Here is a 21,625-nt window from a genome sequence, read left to right as displayed (position 1 = left end):
CATACTGTGGTTGTAGGTTGATGCTTGGGCCGAGGGGCCTCGGCCGACCTCTCTAGGCACCTACCTAGTACCAAACCCCTTATGCGTGAATAAAGTACGCATACCTAAGATTAGGTAGGTACCATATACCTGAATTGGGTGCGCTCCTTGGCATGACCTTCGGCCGCAACGACCTATTACTCCGTAGGTGTTAATCCGTTTCTCATCATCCGACTGCCTGCGATTATGTCACTGCGCAGACCATACGAAGCACAAGGGTATATATCTATCATCGCTGAGCTGGTCTCTACTGACGATAATTTACTCACACTTCAATAAGTACTTGTTTCCGTTGCTCAAGTCCACACTACATCGACAAATCCTGACAAGACAAGCATGTCCACTCCTACAGCCCTTGTGGTTGGAGCGACAGGCCTGGTGGTAAGCAACGCCGTCACATTGACCAGGATCCCTGGAATGCTCTACGGGGGTCTTCTACCTTTACTCTCCTGCTGACAGGCATGCTTGTATTAGGGTAGTCAGATCCTCTCGGTGCTAAGGGCCGGCGCTCCCTCACCCTATACCAGCGTCGAGGTACTTGCTCGACGTGCTCTGCCGCCAGCGGCGTCCGCCGATGCTGCAGTGCCTGTCAAGGAATTCACCGACGCCGACCTTACGAAATGGGGACCTCATCTTGCCTCCTCCTCACCCGCTGCCAGCACCTTTTTCTCGTCCCTAGCGACCACTAGAGCCACCGCCGGTGGCTTTGACAAGCAGTATAAGTTGGAGCATGACTTCAACCTGGACCTGGCGAAAACAGCCAAGGAGGCAGGCGTCAAGACTTTCGTTTTGATCTCGTCTGGAGGTGCCGACGCCAAATCCATGTTCGGCTACCCGCGCATGAAGGGCGAGATCGAAGACCACATCAAAGAGTTATCGTTCGACCACACCATTATCCTCCGTCCTGGGCTCTTGCTAGGCCATCGTCAAGAAAGCCGACCCACGGAAAAGATTTTGCAGAATCTCGCTTGGGGAATGGGTCATATCCATAGCAGTCTGAGAAATGTCTGGGCCCAGGATGCGGAGACGATCGCCAGAGCAGCCGTGTTGACGGCGGCAAGGGCGGAGAAGGGGGAGATCAAGGAGAAAGTGATTGTCTTGGGACAGAGTGATATAATTCGCATTGGTGGGAAGGAGTGGAAAGAATTGGCTCACTGATTCATGCATCTTGAGCACAATGAAGGATTCGACCTCATGCGGCGCATTGGAGTTTGATTGGCAGAAGGTGATACCCATAGTTTCTCTGCTCAGTCGGAGGTAGGCAATCAGAATGACTACCTAGGTATAATTATGCACAGTGGCAGGTGTGTACACAACCTGGCTTCGACCACGACAGATACTTACTATCTACAACCCTGATGCTTTTAGCAGATGAGGCTGCTCATACGCTTTGTTCTCCCTTTCCCTTCTCACCCCCTCCCTTTCTTCCTCCACCACCTTCCGACATCTTCTTCTTGGCCCCGCCTTGTTCCTCGGCCGTGCCCCGACTGAGGTCTGGGTTGGCCGGACTGGCCTCGAGCGGATTAACCTCGTTGCCCTCACCAGCCTTTTTCTTGGCTTCGTGGGGATCTGTAATGTTGGGGTCAAAGGCTGCTTGCTCGTTTCTGGCTGTTGCATCGTCGGTCCCAGATTGTGAATACTCGTCGGCGTCAGTATTGATCTCTTCGCGGTTCTTCACAGCAGACTTCTTCGCTTCGGCAGCATTCATTGATCGAGTGGTGGACAGCGTGCGTAGGGGTGACATCTGACTTGAGGCGGGAAAATGGGATTTAAGGGCCGGTTGGATGGGACTGTATATGGTAGGAAGTCGCCTAGAGAGGCGTAGGATGGTTGAGCCAGTCATGCTGGAAGTAGTTTTTATGGAAAGGTTGAGGACCGCCGTGAGGGGAGGCTCTCCAGGTGCAATATGTGAGTTGAAAACTGTTGGTATCGGGTAGAGGTCAGATTGAAATGCAAAAAGAGGGTGAAGTCATTGAAAGGTAGGGCAGTTGGCAAGGTCTTTCTATCAAGACTGAATGACCATTGGCGAGCATCATCATTTCCATCATCTCCATCATCTCCATCATTTCAATCTTTTGCTTTACATAATTTGGAGATGTCGCGTTGACGTCACAGCACTTGCATCAGAGGCGTGACAGGGCAGGAGCCATCTTCCCTCGGCCCCTAGCGCCTTCCCCACGCTTGCGCCGGAGTTGTGTTCCGAAGTTCCTGCTTCTGGCTTCATTTATTAACCTTGACTAGAACTATTCCAACCCATCACCCTATGCCACTTCGATATCTCACGACACCTCATGGACAATTATATCATGTCCCGGTGATTATGCAGGCGTCTTTTATATCTCTTTCATTCGACCCTCGTCCCCATACCTCAACATACCTCAAGCCTCACAGCTTGATAGTAGCCGTCCCCATCTTTATGCATCCACTGGCAAAATATGTGGAATTGGACCTTCAGGTACAACGCCCCCAGAATTGACCATAGTTAAGCTTCGAAAGTAGTGAAACTTGATATGCTCAAAGCTGGTCGTCTCCTTAAACGCGGGGACGTTCCAGTACAGATTCCTCAGCCAGCGATGGATCAACGGGTATTGGTAACGGATCATGCCCTTGTTGGTCTTAAACAGGGCAACATAGACTGGGTCAAATCGGACAATGGTGACATACAACCGCACGTCTGCCTCGGTGATCTTCTCTCCAAAATAGTAGGGACCTGAGTGTGTCGACAGGTGAGATTCAACCCGGTCGAGCGACGTAAACAGATTCGTCACCGCTCTACCATATGCCTCCTGATTCTGGGCCATGCCACATTTGCTGCTTCTAGTCAGCGAATTTGGCTCTCGGAAAAGATGTGAAGAAGGATCATGCTCACTATACACCGTTGTTGATATCATCATACGTCCATATGTTGGTCTCATCAATGATTGCCCTGAGACTTTCTGGGTACAGATCCACCGACCTCTTGTCTTGGGGCAGCAGATCATCAAACTCCGAGTATAACATCCGGATGATCTCGCTGCTTTCGTTGCTGACGATCGTGTCAAGCTTCTTGTCCCAAAGAATGGGCACTGAGAACCTGGCCGAATAATTGGGATCTGCATGATAGTACAAGGCTTTGGTTCCCCAGAAACCCTTGTGCAGAGGATCAGGAGTTGTCAACTCGGGCCACTCCACCTCCTCACCGGGCTCAACAAACCGCCAGCTTGTGCTTAGGCTCATGTGATAGTGCACTGCTGTCACAGAGATCACTTCCTCGAGACCTTTGAGTTTGCGCACGATGAGCGTTCGATGAGCTGCAGTCTTGGTCAGTATGCAAGCAGAACGTTCGTTCATGGCCGGTTGTTTCTTCACCCCAAGGACAAGCATACGAGACGTAGAGATGGTATCGTCCCTTCTCGGGAGGAAATCGGGCTCCTGGCTCTCGAGAGATAAAGTTACGGAAGACGGTCGCTGGCCTGACCATGTCTCCTTTGTCATTGAACATGGAAGCCGGCAGCTTATCTTCCTGGGATGAGTCGTTCTGCGTGGTTACAATATTAGTTGGCATTTTTGGACTCAAAGGATCTCTAGCCCAATTCGTTCATCGTCGATATGATTTAACCCGTTGTTGGGAATGCTTACTCTCTCCGACATTTTTTCTTCTTATTAATTGCCCAGGAACCTCTATAACCTAGTTGCTTTAGTGACAAAGACGTTCTCAAAGACGTGTGTGAAATGTTCGATGGAGAAGTTTAGGCTATCCACAATCTCTAGGGGTGGTACAGCGAAAGCGAGTAATTCGAGCGCAAAGTGTGGAAGACCGTTGTTCCACACTGAGTTCAGTTCTCTTAATCGATGAAATTCAAAATATTAAAGAAGGATCGAGATTTCCGGGGCAGATCAACCAACTTATACCGACTGGTGAGCGCGATCCATGTCTTTTGAGGTGGGGGAGTCGTTGTCTCATTGGGGAATATGGGTCTCTAAACTTCTCGGTCGAGAAAAACACGTTTGGCAAACTGTCCCCAATGCCAGGTTGGAGATCTTGTCAGCACAAGAAAAGTGTGGAATGTTACAGCCATCGAATGAGTACAGAGACATGATATTGAGGTCATAATTAGATCCCGAGTTTTTTGTACAGTGCGGTCGTGTCGGTGCAGGACCCAAAAGCTAGCATTTCAATCGGATGCCATTCCGCTTCTCCTCCTCGCGATGCTCAAACATGACTTGAACCCCGACGAACAATGCACCACAAGCTCCGAGCATGAACACTGCGCCTTGCCAACTGCCTATGATGCCATGCACCAAGCCCATCAGTCCATCCAATCCAAGGGCAAACCCCACTAGGTTGGCCGTCATCAATAACAGGATGTTGAATACCGCCCCAATTCCAGACAGGACACGATACGCTTCCGGTCGACTCTTCCATTTTGATTTCGGGAACAAAAGACCACCAATCACCTCGGGGATAATGAAGAACGTCGCCAACCAACCCCACATTAACAGCCGAAGGTTGATGTCGTGCCACAGCGCCACAAAGGTGAAGACGGTCAACATGTTGATGGTACCACGGATCTGTCCAGCACCCCCACCAGGCCCTCCTCCAAGTGGGATATACACATATCGAGTGATCCAGCGATTGAAGCTTCGGTGCCAGGCACGCCAGAATGCCAGTGCCGAATAATTATCGCTCATGCATCGAACCATGTTCTCAGGCGGATCGATACCGTCAACCAAGGCCCATAACCGGAAGAATCGCCAAGGGATCATCAACTTGAGCCAGATGATGTGCAAATTGAAATATGCTAGCATCGCCAGTTGGAATGGCGTGTATGTTGACCAGTCCGGCGAGGATTTGGAAATGGCCACTACGTAGGTCGTGTGGATGAGGAATTCCATGCAGAAAAGTGTCGCCAAAAAGCGTATGCCATATAGGGTCGTCCGTCGAGCAGTTACTGACGGGATCTGATACGTTGACTGTGAAATGTAGTCGTTGAACGTCAAAATCGGACCGGCGAGATAGAGCGGAGGATAAAGGATGTAGGCAAGGTATGTTCGAAACGATGTGAACGTCGGTGCAGGTGCGGGAATTGACACTCGATCGCGCTCCGAAAGTGCTGCGGGATCAAGTTGTTTCTTCTTGATCATGTCAGTGTAAGGCCCCAATATCCGAATGGGAGCAACAGTATTGGAAAACTTTGCTTCCCAAGTCAACATACCTCCAATGGACTGCCTGCCCTTGATCGTTGCAGTGACCAGTAATGGTCAAAGTTGAAGGAGATCATGCGCAAAACAGTAATTTTGAACAAGACCTCCCAACGTGGCATGATGCCACCAAAAGAATCCAGTGCCTTGGCCCAATCGGTCACAGATGGGTGTATAGGTTCTAGCGCAGTGCTGAGGGATGAAAATCGAAATCCCTGGGACATTTCATTGGCAAATAGGATCCCAATGTTGAAGACCCACGTCGCCACAGGTATGGCGTTTCGGGGCAATGCAGTGCCTATCTTGAAGTTGATGAACAAGATGATGAGAATTTTCAGTGCTGAAACGCCAACCAAAGCAGAGATGAATACGAGTGAGAAGAAGAAGTCGAATCTCAGCCGACTGTCCAGCCTCGCCTGGGCCTGGCCATGTGAGACTGGAGAGGTTTCCGTAGCCGTCGACTGCGAAGTCATGCGCTCGTATAACCGACGAAGCATTGGATGGAGGAAAACAAGAATGGCCAGATACGGAACGTTATCTCGAAAACCAGCATACTGTGCGTCTGAGTTGTCCTATGTACGAAATCAGTCGACTTGCACTCGATACTAGGCATTCGCAGCCTCTTCCTTACCACTTGACGACCAAACAGCCAGCCTGGAGAGAGCAAGTGCTGATACCTGGAATAATTTGGAGAGTCCGCTGGCAACACCCGTCAGATCTCATGGTCCCCATATGTCTCGATGTATGTCTTAGTCTTACGCTGCGAAACCTGAACTACAGCCCAATACATCTGGGGAACGCAGAAAAGAAAGACGAGGCCATAGAAGTAGAACTCAGGTGTCCTCCACCGCGACGGCGAGACGTCTGCGGGTACATTCTTCCTGTCTCTTTCTGTCGATGACGACTGACTGCCCTTCGCTGTCCGAGGAGGTATCGAGGGAGAGTTGGTGAAACGAGTGTCCAAGGTATCAAGTGAGTACAACTCGCGGAGAAAGGAAACGATGGCCGTCATTGTACCGTCATTCTGCGCCGTTCAAAATTTCAGCACTCATTAGACTGATATAACGAGGATTCGAAGGAGCAATATCACCATTTAGTCTGGTAGCCGGAAGTCGAGGTCGAGGGTGCGTGTCCTTTATAATGGCACACTCGATGTTTCTACACCGCCGTATTTTGGAGAACGGTGGATCATTCCGGCCACACAAGTGCGCCAACGCCAATTACAGATGAAGAGAATGTAATGTATTGCACATAGGCCTAGTTACAGCAGAATGGATCAACAAGGATGGAGGCCACAGGGCCACACTGAACAGAGTTTGGAGCATCGAATTTTTATTCCATGGGCAGTCGTTAGTCTTCTTAGCTACGCTGTCCCACTTGAAACTCCCACGATGGTCGAGAAGGACCCTTGAGAATGTGACGGATGGGAGAAGCTAGAGGCTGTAATGATGTACAATGCCTTCGTCCATCCGTTCTCATTTGATGGTGGATAATCCTCCAGGAGACGCCGACGCACATATGCTCCCACCACGGCCAATGAGACGACAAACGCCGGGGTGACCATTGCGGCCCTAGTTCGTTTTGGACTGTGGCCCCATCGATATAATTAAGCAACTTTTCCATTGAAGGCCAAGTCATGCCGTGTCCTTAATGAAATCGCGAGTCCAAATGCCGAGCGAGGCAATTTATCGCGAATCGCAATTGCAAAGCGATGGTCGAGTCGGGTCTTCTGGTATGAATCAAATCTTTCCATGTAAAGCGCCTTATCAAGGCGCAAAGATGACATGGCAATGGTCCGCTCCCGCTCGCGCCGAATTCCATGATACTCTTTTGTAAAATTCTTATCCCTCTGTAAAAAGAATCGCGGTGTCCGTGGGTACTCAATTAAAACCCTCGACCTCTTCCTCTTCCTCGTCCCATGCCGCGACCCCTACCCCGCGGACCACCCCGACCACCTCCCCGTCCTCCTCTTCCCTCTTGCTCCTTTCTTGCCTTGTTCTTGGGCTTGGGCTGATCGTCGATCAACAGAGTGTCAAGCGGAAGGGAGTCTGGTAGAATAAAGTAGCGAATCGTGCTTCCTCGAATGTTAATGGTGTCGAGTTGGACTGTCTCGCCGGGCGACGATGAGCTGGCGCGGTTTTTGAGGGTCATTTTCACCGCACGTAAGGCAGTGTTCATCTGAGGAGAAACGGAGGTGATGGTGCCTGAGACAATGGTGCCATTTTTCAATTCAATGGTGACGGACTCATTGGCGCATTTCATAAGAAACCTAAGTAGAAAAGATGTCAGCGGGGAAGACCACACATATTTGGCGTCGTCGCTGAAATGAAAGACGACGGACCCGCGACTATCAGGGTGACATACCGGACGAGCTTCATCTTGATGTTGGAAACAACAGAAAAGGCGAGATGATTCTGTTGTGGCACAGGTTGTGTTGATTACCACAGACAACACTTGGGCTGGGATGGCTGCGTTTCAAGGTGGGAACCACGTCGTCTATACGATGTGATGGTTGTTCGGGTTATCGATATGTTCGCGCTGAGTTGCACCCGCTTCCAATCCTATCGCGTATGTCGTGGCATTGCAGACTCGTTGTGTACCTGCATCGACATGAATGCAGTTTGGAGTTTGCCAAGAAGTTAGGAAAATCTGCCCGAGAGAGACGCCGCTTTAGACACTTCTGTAGACCTATGCGGCATGTCATGCTCTCCCTACTAAAGCGGCAACATGGATCCTTATTTTTCTCAGCCTGATACTCTCGACACTGGGTATCCAAGATACAACATCTTTGAGATAGCCACCTTGTTGTCACTAGCTACATAATTCTCGTAGACGTCGTGTCACCCGACTGAACATCAACTCAAGGGTCACATGACATGCTTCGACTGCTTATAGGGTAATCTCCACTGGCCGTGCCGGAGGGGTGGTGGTTGAATTCGGCCATCTTTTAATGGCTCTTGCTACTTGTCTTTGCGAACTACGAGAATGACAATGGACAGGCCTGTATCGATGTAGTCTCGGCCCCTGCCCTCCTCGGTTTCGTCAAGGATTTCCCTTGCCTTCCTAAAAAACTCATCCACGCAATCCTCAATCTCGCCCTTCTCGAGCTGTTCTTGATGAGCCTGTCTCCACCTCACTATGGGACTTGCAGTTCCCAGTATCAGCTTGATGGTATTGAAATCCGCTCGACCGCCTCGCACGAATTTCTCCCCTTTGGCAAGCTGCCCACTCTTGTCGATTTCTTGCCTGACCGAGTTTTGCCGTTTGAAGACACTCAAGACAGGTTGGAGGTCAGGGTTCGCTTCTGCAACGTCCCACGGCATCCTGAGATTCTTGTACAGCTCTCTGGTCAGCCTATTGCCCGGCGCCTCATATGGTACTAGAACAGTTTCTTGAAACAAGTCGATCAGCTGCTGATATTTTGCCGCATTGGGAGTAGTGTTCGGGTCGATATGAGATTCGCCCGAGGCGAAGAAGATGACACTGCCTCCTGGTTTTAAGACTTTTGCGGCCTCGATCCAGAAGGCGTCAAGATCGAACCAGTGAGCAGCTGTGGCAGCCGTAATGACGTCCACGCTCTCTAGGCCGTCGCCAGCCTGAGTGAGGCCTTTTATGAATGGGTTAGCGCTCAGACTCTCGGCTTTCCCGACTTCATATTGTACAGATTCACCCAGAGCAGTTTTGCTGGGAATGCCACGAGCTACCTCGATCATGGCAGGCGAGGGGTCAAGTGCTATGACACGTTGAAAATGTGTTGCTAGTGTCCGAGTCGAAGTCCCTGGGCCACAGCCCAGGTCGAGTAGCACATCAGTTTTGCCTCCCTGGGATGTGTGACGGCTAACGAGGTTTGCAATGAATTCGTCATCCCAGCCTGGGCGGAACTTTGCATAGTCAGTTGCTGCCTTTGAATCGAAGTTTCGGAAGGTTTCCTCTTCCTGGTGAACGACTTGAGCTGTCGTCATATTGGAAAGCTAATTGATACTAATCCGGCTATGATTCGCAGGGACAGCTGGCGAGATGAAGCAGATATCCAAAGACAAATGTTCAATTTTAAGAAGCGTATTCATCCATGATACTGTCGTCGTAGAAGGGGGCACGGGCGGGTTTAAACGGCAAGCGTTGCGAGAAAAGTGGGATCAAGGTTTCTATCAATAGGCAGACACGCGTCTCTGGCTAAGCGAATGAGTCACACTCCATACCTCTTTCATATCAACCAAAGGCCTTAGTCCATACATGAGTCTAGTACGATTGTCTCAAGGTCCGTTTATTATAGCATTAGACATGATAAGGACAAAGATGCAGGATCCATGATAGAAGTACATCACTAGGTCATCAATTTGTTAGAACACAAGAATAAATTATATGTTTGACTGCCCCATGTGAGTCCGTCACTCAGCTGATTGGTCTTCGTAGAAAACGAGTGTACGCACTTCAATGCTTTCACGATTGTAATCATCCACGTGGGCAGGATTGCTGAACGCCGTGTGGGGGATTCTTCTAGCGCGGCCATCGAGCTTAGAATCAAAGCATTTGATGAAAGTCACCTCATCAGGCCTTTGTCCATAAAGGAAGTACCACTTGTGTTCTGGGTTGGGGCGGACGGTGTAAGTCTCGCCTTTGCGGTTGGGGTATATGAGAGAAACGGGGACGAGGTCAGAGTCTGGAACCGAGTGTGCATCGGCAACGGCGAGAGGGTCCTTGAGAATTTGCTTAATGGGCCTCCAGACATTGATGATCTGGTAGCGTGTTTGAAGCAGCCGGTCAGCCTCGTCCGGCAGATGGTAAGGAACACGAGACTTGGACGCCGAGTAGCTTTGATCAATATGGACTCGATTGACGGGCCCACGCAGGTTAACAGCCTTGTTCGGGTCTCGGCCTTGATCCTTGTCGACACGGCGGATGGTGTGGTCGAAGATGAAAACCCGAGATGCACCGGTCCTGAGTTGAGGGATTAGTCTCTCACCGAGTTTGCAAGACTGGAGCTGACATACTGGTCTTTAATTAGTTGTTCAACCTCGGGGTAATAGCGCTGTTTGATCAAGTCATCGTCAAGAAAGTCCTTCTCGACGCTCTCGTGCTGAACGAAACGAAAGCCATGGCTGTCGAGATCATACTTGTCCTCTTCCCCTCGGACATCGTAAATCTGCACATCAAGGGGTGCCACTGGTCTTTCGTATGTCTCGGGTTTTCCCACATAAGATGGCGGTGGGAGGGAGCCATCACCAGGGTCCTTGTAATAGTTCAGGGCAGTCTGGACATGATGCTTTTGAGATTCGGGGGCCTTGTTCTCCTGGACTTGGGTCGTCAAGGGCTCGAACGAGGTCGAATGCCCCTGAGGGTGTTGGACTGCTGCGGATGCCATGATGAGACGATATTGAGTGCACGAAGTCCACTCTGATTTCCCCAGACAATAGCAGTCTTGTTTGTATTTATGGCATTGGCCGAGAGTGCCTTTGATTTGTCAGTAAGCACGCCATCGCTCAGGCGGGAAACGCGATATATACGGGGTGAGGGGGGCCGCCCTGTGAAATGTAGAGTGTGTCACCGCGCAGGGCCAATAATGTGTCAAGAGTTTCAATTGCGTGCCCGGTAGACAACTTGTATGGTTAGGAGGGCCGAGGATAGACTGATATGGAGGTGTAGGGTCCAACACAACCACGAATTGCTTATCAATCCACATTCAAACGTCTTTTCAAATGATTATATGTCCTTGCGGACAAGTTTAGTGATAGTGGTTCCATCGCCGAGGATATCGACTTCCTCCTCCAGCCTGTACCCTTTGAAGCGTGGGATAAGCCTTGTCCAGATGAGCCAGTAAGCAATTGCAAACAACCATCTGCATTTCAAATCAGTAAGCGGGATTGAGTACCGGGCGTGACACATACATTGAAAGCCCCACAATGGCGTAAGTTGCATAGAAGAAGTTGACATCTGAAGTACCTTTCTTTGGAGGAAATAGAGGAGCGATAATCAAACCCACACACATGGCCAACCTCAGCCACACAGCAGGGAGCCACGCTCTGAACGGCCGAACGAGGTCTGGCTTTCGGACTCGCAGCAACAAGAGACCTGCCCCAACTGCCAAAGCTGGGAATTGGCCAGCGTAGCCTTCCACATCCGCAATAAAGGAATAGACGGTGGAGGATGGCGGAAATGCAATCACGAGAAATGATGGGATGTAGTGAACAATCAGACCACCCATGGGTGCTCCAAATGGCTTGTTGGAAGCCAGCAGTTCGGAAAACGGGAGAAATCCTTGTCGAGCGACTTCTTGGTTGACTCGAGACTCGAAGGTTGTTAGCATCTATAGGCTTTCGTGTTGTACTCTGAAGGGACTTACCACGCTGAAAGTCACCACCATGACGTTTCCTGCAGCACACAATGCAATTGAAAGAGGCAGAAACACATCTCCAAAGCCTTGTCCGAACACCTTCTGGAAGAACAAAGCAGCAATCAGCTCTCGCGTCTGTTTGACTTCCTCCAAAGGGACCACGGCCAGATATGCGACGTTGATAAGAAGGTACATGATACAAGCAGTCAGAAGGGCGGCTGGTCCTACTGATTTAAGGGTCCTGACTGGGTTTTTGACTTCATTTAGCACATTGTTGACGTTGCTCAGGCCGGCGTATGAATAGAGCACCTTGAAAAATGAAGTGGACAGGTTGTTCAAGCCCCAGTTTGACCCTGTCCAGAGGTCATCCCAAGCATAGACTGCCTTTTCCCGGCTGGCTTGTTCGGGGAAAGCTGTCGATGTTTGAGGTCGAAAGATGACTACAAAGAGACCAGTGAAAATCATAAACACAACCAATGCAATCTTCAGCCAACCTAGGACATTTTGAATCCATATTCCAGTCCTGTAGAAGCAGCTGTGAACAACGGTGATCCAGGTTAAGAGGCCGATGGCAAGGAGTTTGACGCTGAGGTCGTCAGGGGCTTGCCCAAACGCGAACAAGGTATATTTAGCAAAGACGATGCAATTGGTGGCGGTGAAACCGAGGAGAACAGCTGAAGCTGCTACAAGTATCGAGGCAAGGAATCGAGGATGTCGATATGTGTACTCCAGGTAAACCTTGGAGCCTCCTGATCGAGGAAGCATACAGCCATATTCCATGTCGATGGCTAAGCCTGCCCACGCAACGAGCGCACCAGCAATCCACAGTATACCAGCCAGACCGGGGCTTCCCACAGTTTGAACAATGGTACCAGGCATGGCAAAGATGCCACTTCCGATGACTCGAGACATGACTAGGATGAATGCACTGGCCCAACCAATATTCCTCCCGGAAGTGGATGTTTCTGGGAGGACATCGTTCTCGATTTTGCGCTCGTGTCGAACTGACTGTAATGTCGAAGACGGCAAATCATCGTGTAGAGATCCATGGGAAGTTCGAGGCGATAGTAGCAAAGGGGATGTTTCGATATCTTGCCGCATGATTCAAGCGAAGGGGTGACAGCACCTAGAGATCGAGGAAATTGAGGAGTGAGAAGGACAAGACTATGCAAAGGTACAGTTGTTATCAAAAATACATGACGGAATATTCGCCTGGGCTGAACGACAGCGCACCGTAGGACAGCCTGGGGGAAGTTGGATGTGGACGCGAGGGAAACAACTAAACTTAGACTGATATGAACTTAAAGCCCCTCGAGGCAACTGGAAGGTTGCCTAGCTTCAGCCTGTGCATGACAAGGAGTGCTCAAGGGACAACATTGTGTCCGAATGGATTACTATTATGGTGAGGCAATTGGGGGATGTGCTCATTGAACTGGCGTATCACGCAATTCCAGGGGTCCTGTTCAGGCCCAACAACCAGTCACTGGAAACTGGGAAGGGAACAAGAGCCGTGGTCCGTGGTAATCAGTGCGAAACATTCTGTTAGCATATTGTTGGCATAACGTGGATGACGAATACTCGAGCCCACAATGGCCATGCAGAGGTTCAAGTAGATTGATACACTGACTCTTCAGAGACGATGCAACACTTTGGTAATCAGCTCAACCAGAGAGCCAAAATGGGTCATATCACGTGACACGACATTCATGTACAGTGTCCGGATGACGGAACAACATATCTCCATGGCAGATTGAGAGTTGAATCTTGATGGAGCTGAAGCTCAAGAGCATGTCTCGTTACGCTGGGCCATCGGTTGTAGAAAGGCTGGAAGCTGTGTGGCTGCGACTAACTGGACATCTGCTAGTTAAACAGCCTCCTCCACTAGGCATAGAGAAGGTTAACGGCCCAGGCATAAAGTATGTCCAGGATACGTATACGAGTAGAGAGAACTCGGAGTATTCAGTAAGTAGTAGTAATAAGCACGGCGTTAGGGTCAACGGCCTAGGCATCAGGTCCAATATTGTCCGTGTCCTCCGTAGAGTACCTGTACTCCGTACTCGTAGTACCCACGGCCTCATCCTTGAAAGCCCCGCCTTTTCGGCATATCCTTAACCAGAAATTACCCGCCTAGGCCGCCCGAGGGCCCAGGCCACGCTTGAGCGGTGACGCTGGGGATTCGCTCAACAGTCCACAACCTCGGCACTGCCACGGAACACAATCTGTTGCTTGACTGATGGTGAGGACATATATTTCGACTTCGACTCTTGGGTCTGGTTGATTGCATAGATACTGACCTTGACTAGATAGATATACCGCCTCTATTACTCCACGGTCACCATGTCTGTTGACAAGATCAAACCATACAACGACCCGCGAATTTCTCTCCGCTCGGCTAATCTCAATGGCTTCAACTATGGTTATCTCTATAGCCCTGCGGCCAAGGGTGTTGCTCATCGTGGCACAGTGGTCTTGATTCACGGGTTTCCAGATATCTCACTTGGTTGGCGTTACCAGATCCCCATGTTGACGAGCCTGGGTCTGGATGTTATTGCGCCTGATTGTATGGGCTATGGACGAACTGATTCACCACTTTTCACCGTCAGGGACTATACATACAAACGAGTCAGCGATGATTTGGCAGAGCTCTGCCGACAACTGGGTCTCAATCGTATCATCCTCGGCGGTCACGACTGGGGCGGTGCGATTGTATATCGAGTTGCACAGTACTACCCCGACTTGATCGCGGCGGTGTTTAGCATCTGCACCCCGTACTTCCCTCCCAATGCCAAGTACGAACCGCTGGAGATCCAGGTCAAGAGTCGATTGCCCAATTTTGCATATCAAGTTCATTTTGCCTCTGGGGAGATTGAGCAGCATGTACGGTCAAAGGCGGAGATCCGTCAATTTCTGAACAACATGTATGGAGCCAGAACACCGGAGGGGCAAGTTGCCTTTGACTCCAATGGATGTATCGACCTGGAGAAGCAACGACGTGTCGGCAAGAACAAATTGTTAGACGACGATGAAATGAATTATTATGTGGACGAGTATGCTCGACATGGCGTCAATGGCCCATTGAACTGGTATCGAACCCGTGAGGAAAACTACATGCATGAATGGGTGCACTTCTTTGGCGAGGGCAAAAAGTCAAAGCAAGAGGTGGACAAGGCTTTGACGCTTCAGCAAGAGGTCTTGTTTGTGCTTGCAACCAAGGACCTTGCCCTGAAGCCCTTTATGGCAGCAAAGATGGGTGAGCGAATTCCCAAATTGACCAGGCGTGAGGTCAATGCTGGCCACTGGGCCCTATGGCAACGCCCAGATGAATGCAATAAGATCATTCGCGAATGGCTAGAACAGAAGGTCTTTGTTGGTGGGAAAAGTAAGCTCTGATACATGAACTGCATGAGCTGAATGAGGGAGTGATATTCCATTGTTGCTATGAAACAGGTGGAAGCATGAGTCAAGATTGAGATGAGCTCAAGAATCATGATTCAGGAGCATCAAGTGTACAGAGTATGTAATTGTTACGGCAGGTACCAAGAATCGCCACTCAAGGCGGCAACTGCGCCGAGGCCTCGTTCGTTCAAAGTTTCGTGGCTTCCTCCAGACATGGTTCCCCTGATCGGAGATCGTCTTATAGACCTAAAGACTCAAGACTCGTATCACTTGGAGCTGGCCATGCGCGGCATATTTTAATACCTGCCATAGGGTGACTGACGATGATTCAACTGTGGTGCTTGTCATAGTCTACTGTATGTGTATACAGATAGGTTGATACAAAATGTCTTGCTGAATAAGGGCCACCATCGCCAAGAAGATTATTCCCAGCACCGCCACAAAGCTGAGCAGGGCATGAACGCATGACAGGCTTGATTAACAGGCACCAAGAGGAGGTTAGCCACAGACTGTCCAACCAATGGCCAGAATTTGTCCTGCCACCTTCCCAGAGTTCTGGCAGACTCGTGGAATGGAAGGCGCGGGGCATGCCGTCACCCGTCATTGTGGCGTTCTCATTTCGTATATCTTCCGCGGCATCATCATCATCGCATTACAGACAACTCTGCCTATATACACACTTTCTTGATCTCTCTCTTCTGGACGCTTTTTACCCAGCCTCTATTATAACCTCCTATCATTCTCAACGACTCTGAGCTACAAAGTTCCAAGTTCGTCGAACGAAATCCTCGTCATTGTCACGATTTGCTGCTCCTGCGCTTCTTCGTCCACCCTGCGCAAGACCAAGACCCGGACCCCTCCTAATATCCTCATCCACCCCCGCCACTTCTTCCTCCTCATCACATCGGTGTTTTCGAGACAGCAGATCTTATACGCATAATGTCATACGGCCCACCACAAGGCGGTGGATACCCTCCACAAGGTCAAGGGTATCCTCAGCAACAGCAATGGAACGGCCCTCCTGGTCCTCCTCAAGGCAATCAGGGCTATCCTCCATACAATCAACAGCAGCAGAGCTGGAGTGCTCCTCAAGGGCCACCTCCAGGCCAATATAACCAAGGCGGCTGGAACGCCCCACCTGGCCCTCCCCCAGGACAGTATCATCAAGGCCCCCCACAGCAGCAAGGCGGTTGGGGAGGTCCACCACCACAGCATCATGGCGGTTATCCTCAAGGCGGATATCCCCCGCCTGGAGGATCATATGGCGGCGGCGGCCAGCCAGCACCACCATCGCCAGGCTATGACCCCCGAGCGCAAGCGCAAGGCGATGCGTCCCGAGACGCCGATGCCTTGCGAGCCGCAATGAAAGGCTTTGGCACCGATGAGGCCACTTTGATCCGTATCCTCTCCAAACCAGACCCATTACAAATGGCTTTGTTGCGGAATACCTATAACCAACGCTTGCGGCGTAACCTCGAAGCCGATATCAAATCCGAAACCTCAAAGTACTTCCGAGACGCTCTTGTCGGAATCGTCCAAGGACCTTTGATGTATGATGTCCATGAGGTCAACCGCGCCATCAAAGGGATCGGCACGAAAGAAACTCTTCTAAATGACATTCTTATCGGCAGATCCAATGCCGACATGCGGGCCATCAAGCAGGCCTATCAGCAAACATTCCGTGAGAGCCTCGAATCCGCCGTCAAAGGTGATTTGTCCCTCAAAACAGAGCAACTTTTCAGCATGGTGATGGCGGCTACGCGGGCTGAGGAGTCGACGCTTATTGATCCCACTCAGGTCGACCGAGATAGTTCACAGCTACACGGTGCCATGGGCGCACGGATGGGCACTGATCAAATTACCGTCTGCAGCATTCTATCTCAGCGGAGTGATGGCCAAATCCGGGCCATTGCCAACAACTTCAAGCAAAAGTATCAACGGGACCTTGAGTCGGTCATCAAGTCGGAATTTTCTGGCCACATGGAAGATGCCCTGCTGCTGATGGTGCGTCGTGCGTGTGATCGGGCGATGACCGAAGCGGTCCTGCTGGAAGACACAATGGCGGGGCTGGGGACAAAAGACAATCTCCTGGTCTCGCGAGTCGTCAGGCTTCACTGGGATAAAGCTCTAATGGACCAGGTCAAACGCGCCTTCGCCCACAAGTACAAGAGGGACTTGGTTACGAGGGTTCGGGGAGAGACGAGTGGAGACTACCAAAGATTGTTGGTCGCAATGCTGAGTTGAGGTGCGGGATCGATGTTGTGATTGAGATTGGGCGCCATTTGATTGTGCGCGCCAATTGCTGGCGGCGATTTGCTTTCTTGCCTACTATCGGTGGCTGTATGAATTTTATGTACGATCTGAGCGGACGGAGAACAATGAATGACGTTGGAACTGCCAAACATGCCTGAGAGGATCATCATGTGAATTATCTAGCGATCATCTCATGCCAATAGTGATGGAGAGTGATAAACCATGCCTGGAGAAGTGGCTGAATGACTAAGGCTTGACTCACCAAACAGCCTGACATTGCTGAAACTGGGGAGAGTTCGATGCCTCGAAGACACGATCCCATGTACCCACGACCGGGATTGGAAGGGACATGAGAGTGATTGAGTGAGAGAGAGTCTGAGCCACCGTCACATGCATACTCAATATAGGTGCCGTCTGATAGGCAACGCGGCCTGCATACAGTACACTATTACACCGGAATCGAACGCAAATAGTCACGGAAAAGGTGAGAGAAGTGAGTTGCAAGTGACGACTTGCCAAAGGGTGGCGTCCCCCCACCGTGTGAACGACCCGCGAGGTATCAAAATAGGGAATATGCCACGAGAACGGTTGGAGATGCTTGCTGGTGGCTGGTCCCATCGCCTTACAGAGTAAAGGAGTCTCGTGTCGTGGCTGCAAAAGTGAGTCGATCATGTTGATGTTGGCGGAGATGGCGCGGGGTCCAGCCAGATAGATACAGCTGATGGATGGATGGGAAAGCCACCGAAGCCTGCCAGATCTCAATGAGCAGAAAGCGTCATGTGCCTCCCTCCACTGAGCCCCCTTGATCCCATTGAATCGAATAGCAGGCTCACATGCGAGGCCAATGGACAAGGATGTTGCTGAATGCACGGATTGAGAGATCGAAGAAGCTCAAGGCATCATCCATCACAATCATACCCTCACCATATCATCCAGGCAGGCGGTGAGCATGGGAAAAACTCCCCAGGTGCCAGAAAAACAAATCAGAAGGCTCTCTCGGCCAAGTCAGCCCATTATGGGGGGTTGTTCCAGGCATGGCCATGTTCAATGCCTGCAGCCCGAGTCCCCCAAACCGCTGCCTAGAAGGCCCCTTCAGGACGGGGGGGCTATAAAAGGGGCCGAGGGCCGCCTCGGGCCTGCGCCGCCCTTAAGACACCATTAAGCGCCAATCACGAGACTGTTGCATCAAACGCATGTACGTGTCCTGTATACAGCGCGCAGGGGGTTGGTGCATATACCCGGGAGCAGATGCCTACCTAGGTACCTGGTATAGGTAAGTTTTATCAAGGATTAGTAGATTGCACCCTTGGGGGCATACCTGAGTTAGGTCCCTCGGGTCTCTCAGGCTCTCAGTACAGGGGGTTCAAGGGCCGAGGGGCCCAAGGGACCAATTATTCGGGGGCGTCCAACTTGTTATAGCCCAATACAGATATGCACACTCTTGGAGGAACCGACATCACCGTCACCATCACTCACTACCATCACCACCATCATCATCATCACCACCACCACTACCGTCGTCCTGCATCCTGCATTCTTCATCTTGACTGCCACAGATCTGGCAAGCATTTCTTGCAACTATTTCCAGCATCTTCCCAGAATTAGCAGTCCCCACACCGCCCAATTGAGGATGCGTATGCTTGACACAAGTCCCTTCAACTCCCACGGCGTCCTTGAGGTGCAGTATCGTGAGTGCCTCGCGCCCTGAGGCAGACAATAATGATCCATCCCCGCCACCCATTATTGGACATGGCATCGGTTCCGACCTGCAGACCCTGTCTCGATTTAGCTGCTTTAGGTATGCAGAGCAACGGTCAGCTTGACTCAGCCAGGTGCATGCAGCCATGGGCAATCCTGCCTTGTTGTGATTGTCCCCTAACCATGCCCCTCCTCTCCCCTCCATTTGACATTTTGACCTGGAGATTACCCCCCGAATGGAAACGCAGGCCCCAGGCAGGCCTTTTGCGGTAGTTAGGTAATTCCACTGGCCTTTGACGCGAATCTCTCACCAGCCACAGGAGTCGGAATCCAGATTGGTTTGTCGCCAACGCTGTCTTTCTGGGGGCACTCGCTTAATCCTCCTAGTGGACTGGCCCGCGGTCAATGCTGACCCTTTCGAGCGTTGGCCGGTAGATATCATGTCACACCAAGCCTAAGCCTGGGAACGTGTCTAAGAAGGTATCACCATTATCGTGGCCCTCATCTCTTCTCAACTCTTCAGATTGAACTTGGTCATGTTGCGGTCATGCCTCTTTACGTAGCCACAACCACCAAGATGAACACTTGAGGACATGTCGGACAGACTGGCCCTGCTTTTTGTAAATAAGACCGCAGACTCCAAGTCTCTTTCCAACAGCAAGGCCGACACCGATAATGTCCGAGAAATCAATCAGCATGTTCAGCGATCACGCGATCTGATAAAGGAGCGTCTGAAGAAGAGAAGACTCAGTCGCTCGCGGCTGCCCCTGGGTTGGATCACCAGCAATGCCGCCTCCCATTCTCTGTCACCCGCTCTCCGCTCAGCCTGGGATACCGACGATGTCGTGACAGACCAAGATGTAGCTGACAATGAGGAAACGTCGGACATTTCCGCTGCCGACCACAGTCCCGCCGTCCAATTCTTCCTCGAGAACAGTCCATCCACGCTGTCTCTGCTCTCACCAAAGGTGGTCGCCATGGAGCCGTTTGGTCAATTTAAAGTGTCCATGAATGCAGAGAAACATCGCATCCTCCAGTACTTTGTGGTTAAATTCTTCCCTACCGTCACTCGACTGGACATTGTGGCCTTTATCGGTGACCCCAAGGCCCGACTGGCGAATCCTGCCATTCAAGTCATTCGCAATTCGCTGTCGGACGAACTGCACATTCTTTCGCTGCTCACCGCCGCGAGTGCTCGGATGAAGTACGTCGAGCAGTACCACTTTGCACGGCATGATCTTCCCGAGAGACTCGCAGACGCAGCCATTCGACTCCTTCGGCGCTATCTGGCTGAAGGTCGTCCGGTGACTCAGCAGTTGATCCAGAGCATTTTGTACCTGTGGGCGCTGGAGAGTTATCGGAGAAACTGGGAAGGGGTGGCCATGCATGGTAACATGACCATGTATCTCTGTAATACATATTTTGGTGGTTTCCGCAACCTAGATCCCTACCTGCGACGAATGCTTTGGGTGGCCGACCGATATCAAGCTGCTGCCACCGCCCGGCCGCCGTTGGTGGAAGAACGGTGGGAGACGGCCGAGTTGTCGACACAACAATACACATGCGTGACGACTGCATTGCGCCAACTCGGGAAAATCCCAGCAGGCGCAAGATTTGCTCAACACAGCGAGGTCTTGAGTCGACCGTTTCAACAGGTCCTGCAACAAGTAGTCAATCTGGCCTGTGCCATCCAATGTCACTGGCACGCCGCGCCACGTCAGCCCTTGCTCCCGGATCGGGACTGGGCCGTTGCTCGAAGCTACACCGTCTCAGACGAATTGCTGAACTTCAAAGATCAAGACGTTGAAACGACCGACTCATGGCGTCACAAGTTGACCGATTGTCTTCGATTGGCATTGATTGTGTGGCTAGCCTTTATCCCTGCGAGCGCCCCGTACTCACCAGTCGACGGAATGCTGACCATAAAAGCGGCGATCGATGCCCGACCTCTTCGAGCTCGTCTTACCAGCGTGGCCGCGCAACTTGAGGACTTGCCCGCCAGTCACGAGGAATGTGCTCTCCTTTTCTGGGTGGCAGGCTTGGGTGCGGTCGCGAGCGAACTGGCGGAGAATCAAGAATGGTTTGCGCTCCAATTTCAAAGAGTGGCCAGGAAGCTGGGAATCTTCACCTGGGCCAGCTTCGAGTCAATCAATCAGGGCTACTTGTCACTGGAACAACTTCAGCCACCCAACCTGACCAAGCTGACCTGGCTGTTACAGCGGGCCTGTTTTGCAAAAGTATCAGACGCAGAGACCAGGGGGGGATGCTGATTTTAAACGTCAAAGTTCGTCCAAGGAATGCCTGCCTCGGTGAAGCGAGCAAGGCTCCTGGTTTCAGGTACCGCATGAGTAATGAGCCAGCCCAATGCCATTGTCGGCATAGGGAAGACGAGGGGATTATTCAGCATTGGGGGATTAGGTAGATTTACTCTCAACCATGCAAACCCTGGTGATGGTCATGTTTGGCAATGTGCAGGCATGTAGGCATGTAGGCACCTGATATTCGACAAAGTGATATTGCCCAAAGCATACAAGTATGTACACGTGCCTAGCATACCGAGGACAGGTAGATTCTTTGCAGTGGAAAGGAATAACGTGAGCCCACAGTGGAAAGCCAGCGCCGGTGGAAGCTTCAAGCGGCCATAAACCGGGGTACATACGGCGATATTGTCAGTGGGCCATGGAAAAGGACCAAGGTACGGAGTAGTTTTTCGCGGAAAGGGAATAT

General features: G+C 51.1%; 10 protein-coding genes across 12 annotated transcripts; 3 read left to right on the top strand and 7 right to left on the bottom strand.

The window, feature by feature from the left end:
- Positions 1-73: 73 nt before the first annotated feature.
- Positions 74-1,450, top strand: PV10_07865. 2 transcript variants are annotated; one of them, XM_016372821.1, is made up of 3 exons: positions 74-257; positions 320-420; positions 514-1,450. In XM_016372821.1, the coding sequence occupies exons 2-3, from the start codon at positions 376-378 to the stop codon at positions 1,195-1,197; spliced, it is 729 nt and encodes a 242-aa protein (XP_016222153.1). In that variant the 5' UTR covers positions 74-257; positions 320-375; the 3' UTR covers positions 1,198-1,450. The 2 variants fall into 2 exon arrangements, with proteins under 2 accessions (XP_016222153.1, XP_016222152.1); XM_016372820.1 differs by having other exon boundaries at positions 74-420.
- On the bottom strand, positions 1,421-2,024 carry PV10_07864 (uncharacterized protein; the record flags this gene model as incomplete). Its single annotated transcript, XM_016372819.1, has 1 exon — positions 1,421-2,024. Exon 1 carries the CDS (start codon positions 1,880-1,882, stop codon positions 1,421-1,423), a length of 462 nt encoding a protein of 153 aa, XP_016222151.1. The 5' UTR covers positions 1,883-2,024.
- A 189-nt stretch (positions 2,025-2,213) lies between these two features.
- PV10_07863 (uncharacterized protein) lies at positions 2,214-3,583 on the bottom strand (the record flags this gene model as incomplete). Its single annotated transcript, XM_016372818.1, has 3 exons — positions 2,214-2,850; positions 2,909-3,329; positions 3,388-3,583. The coding sequence occupies 3 exons, from the start codon at positions 3,581-3,583 to the stop codon at positions 2,454-2,456; spliced, it is 1,014 nt and encodes a 337-aa protein (XP_016222150.1). The 3' UTR covers positions 2,214-2,453.
- A 511-nt stretch (positions 3,584-4,094) lies between these two features.
- Positions 4,095-6,305, bottom strand: PV10_07862. 2 transcript variants are annotated; one of them, XM_016372816.1, is made up of 4 exons: positions 5,980-6,305; positions 5,852-5,919; positions 5,235-5,792; positions 4,095-5,154 (listed from the first exon to the last, which is right to left on the bottom strand). In XM_016372816.1, the coding sequence occupies exons 1-4, from the start codon at positions 6,230-6,232 to the stop codon at positions 4,186-4,188; spliced, it is 1,848 nt and encodes a 615-aa protein (XP_016222148.1). In that variant the 5' UTR covers positions 6,233-6,305; the 3' UTR covers positions 4,095-4,185. The 2 variants fall into 2 exon arrangements, with proteins under 2 accessions (XP_016222148.1, XP_016222149.1); XM_016372817.1 differs by having other exon boundaries at positions 5,852-6,305.
- Positions 6,306-6,464: 159 nt separating this feature from the next.
- Positions 6,465-7,815, bottom strand: PV10_07861 (uncharacterized protein). The gene is made up of 2 exons (XM_016372815.1): positions 7,585-7,815; positions 6,465-7,489 (listed from the first exon to the last, which is right to left on the bottom strand). The coding sequence occupies exons 1-2, from the start codon at positions 7,596-7,598 to the stop codon at positions 7,105-7,107; spliced, it is 399 nt and encodes a 132-aa protein (XP_016222147.1). The 5' UTR covers positions 7,599-7,815; the 3' UTR covers positions 6,465-7,104.
- Positions 7,816-8,024: 209 nt separating this feature from the next.
- Positions 8,025-9,301, bottom strand: PV10_07860 (uncharacterized protein). Its single transcript, XM_016372814.1, has one exon. It carries the CDS (start codon positions 9,180-9,182, stop codon positions 8,181-8,183), a length of 1,002 nt encoding a protein of 333 aa, XP_016222146.1. The 5' UTR covers positions 9,183-9,301; the 3' UTR covers positions 8,025-8,180.
- Positions 9,302-9,548: 247 nt separating this feature from the next.
- PV10_07859 (uncharacterized protein) lies at positions 9,549-10,582 on the bottom strand (the record flags this gene model as incomplete). The annotated part of the gene is made up of 2 exons (XM_016372813.1): positions 9,549-10,158; positions 10,212-10,582. The coding sequence occupies 2 exons, from the start codon at positions 10,580-10,582 to the stop codon at positions 9,609-9,611; spliced, it is 921 nt and encodes a 306-aa protein (XP_016222145.1). The 3' UTR covers positions 9,549-9,608.
- A 3,230-nt stretch (positions 10,583-13,812) lies between these two features.
- PV10_07858 (uncharacterized protein) lies at positions 13,813-15,099 on the top strand. Its single transcript, XM_016372812.1, has one exon. It carries the CDS (start codon positions 13,889-13,891, stop codon positions 14,939-14,941), a length of 1,053 nt encoding a protein of 350 aa, XP_016222144.1. The 5' UTR covers positions 13,813-13,888; the 3' UTR covers positions 14,942-15,099.
- Positions 15,100-15,586: 487 nt separating this feature from the next.
- Positions 15,587-17,698, top strand: PV10_07857 (uncharacterized protein). The gene has a single exon (XM_016372811.1). The coding sequence runs from the start codon at positions 15,887-15,889 to the stop codon at positions 17,189-17,191; it is 1,305 nt and encodes a 434-aa protein (XP_016222143.1). The 5' UTR covers positions 15,587-15,886; the 3' UTR covers positions 17,192-17,698.
- A 1,396-nt stretch (positions 17,699-19,094) lies between these two features.
- PV10_07856 (uncharacterized protein) lies at positions 19,095-20,841 on the bottom strand. Its single transcript, XM_016372810.1, has one exon. The coding sequence runs from the start codon at positions 20,284-20,286 to the stop codon at positions 19,858-19,860; it is 429 nt and encodes a 142-aa protein (XP_016222142.1). The 5' UTR covers positions 20,287-20,841; the 3' UTR covers positions 19,095-19,857.
- Positions 20,842-21,625: the final 784 nt, after the last annotated feature.

The sequence above is a fragment of the Exophiala mesophila genome (assembly GCF_000836275.1).
Source record: "Exophiala mesophila strain CBS 40295 unplaced genomic scaffold supercont1.5, whole genome shotgun sequence".
Lineage (NCBI taxonomy): Eukaryota > Fungi > Ascomycota > Eurotiomycetes > Chaetothyriales > Herpotrichiellaceae > Exophiala > Exophiala mesophila.
This window is presented reverse-complemented; position numbering and strand designations above follow the sequence as displayed.

Bases quoted from the DNA above. Each gene is read 5' to 3' on its own strand.
- PV10_07865 (XM_016372821.1), top strand. From the start codon at position 376: ATGTCCACTCCTACAGCCCTTGTGGTTGGAGCGACAGGCCTGGTG. The intron at 421-513 runs GTAAGCAACGCC...TGCTTGTATTAG, and splicing joins TTGGAGCGACAGGCCTGGTG to GGTAGTCAGATCCTCTCGGT.
- PV10_07862 (XM_016372816.1), bottom strand. From the start codon at position 6,232: ATGACGGCCATCGTTTCCTTTCTCCGCGAGTTGTACTCACTTGATACC. The intron at 5,920-5,979 runs GTAAGACTAAGA...GGGTGTTGCCAG, and splicing joins TGTAGTTCAGGTTTCGCAGC to CGGACTCTCCAAATTATTCC. The intron at 5,793-5,851 runs GTAAGGAAGAGG...TTTCGTACATAG, and splicing joins GGCTGTTTGGTCGTCAAGTG to GACAACTCAGACGCACAGTA.
- PV10_07860 (XM_016372814.1), bottom strand. From the start codon at position 9,182: ATGACGACAGCTCAAGTCGTTCACCAGGAAGAGGAAACCTTCCGAAAC.
- PV10_07858 (XM_016372812.1), top strand. From the start codon at position 13,889: ATGTCTGTTGACAAGATCAAACCATACAACGACCCGCGAATTTCTCTC.
- PV10_07857 (XM_016372811.1), top strand. From the start codon at position 15,887: ATGTCATACGGCCCACCACAAGGCGGTGGATACCCTCCACAAGGTCAA.
- PV10_07856 (XM_016372810.1), bottom strand. From the start codon at position 20,286: ATGCATGGCCACCCCTTCCCAGTTTCTCCGATAACTCTCCAGCGCCCA.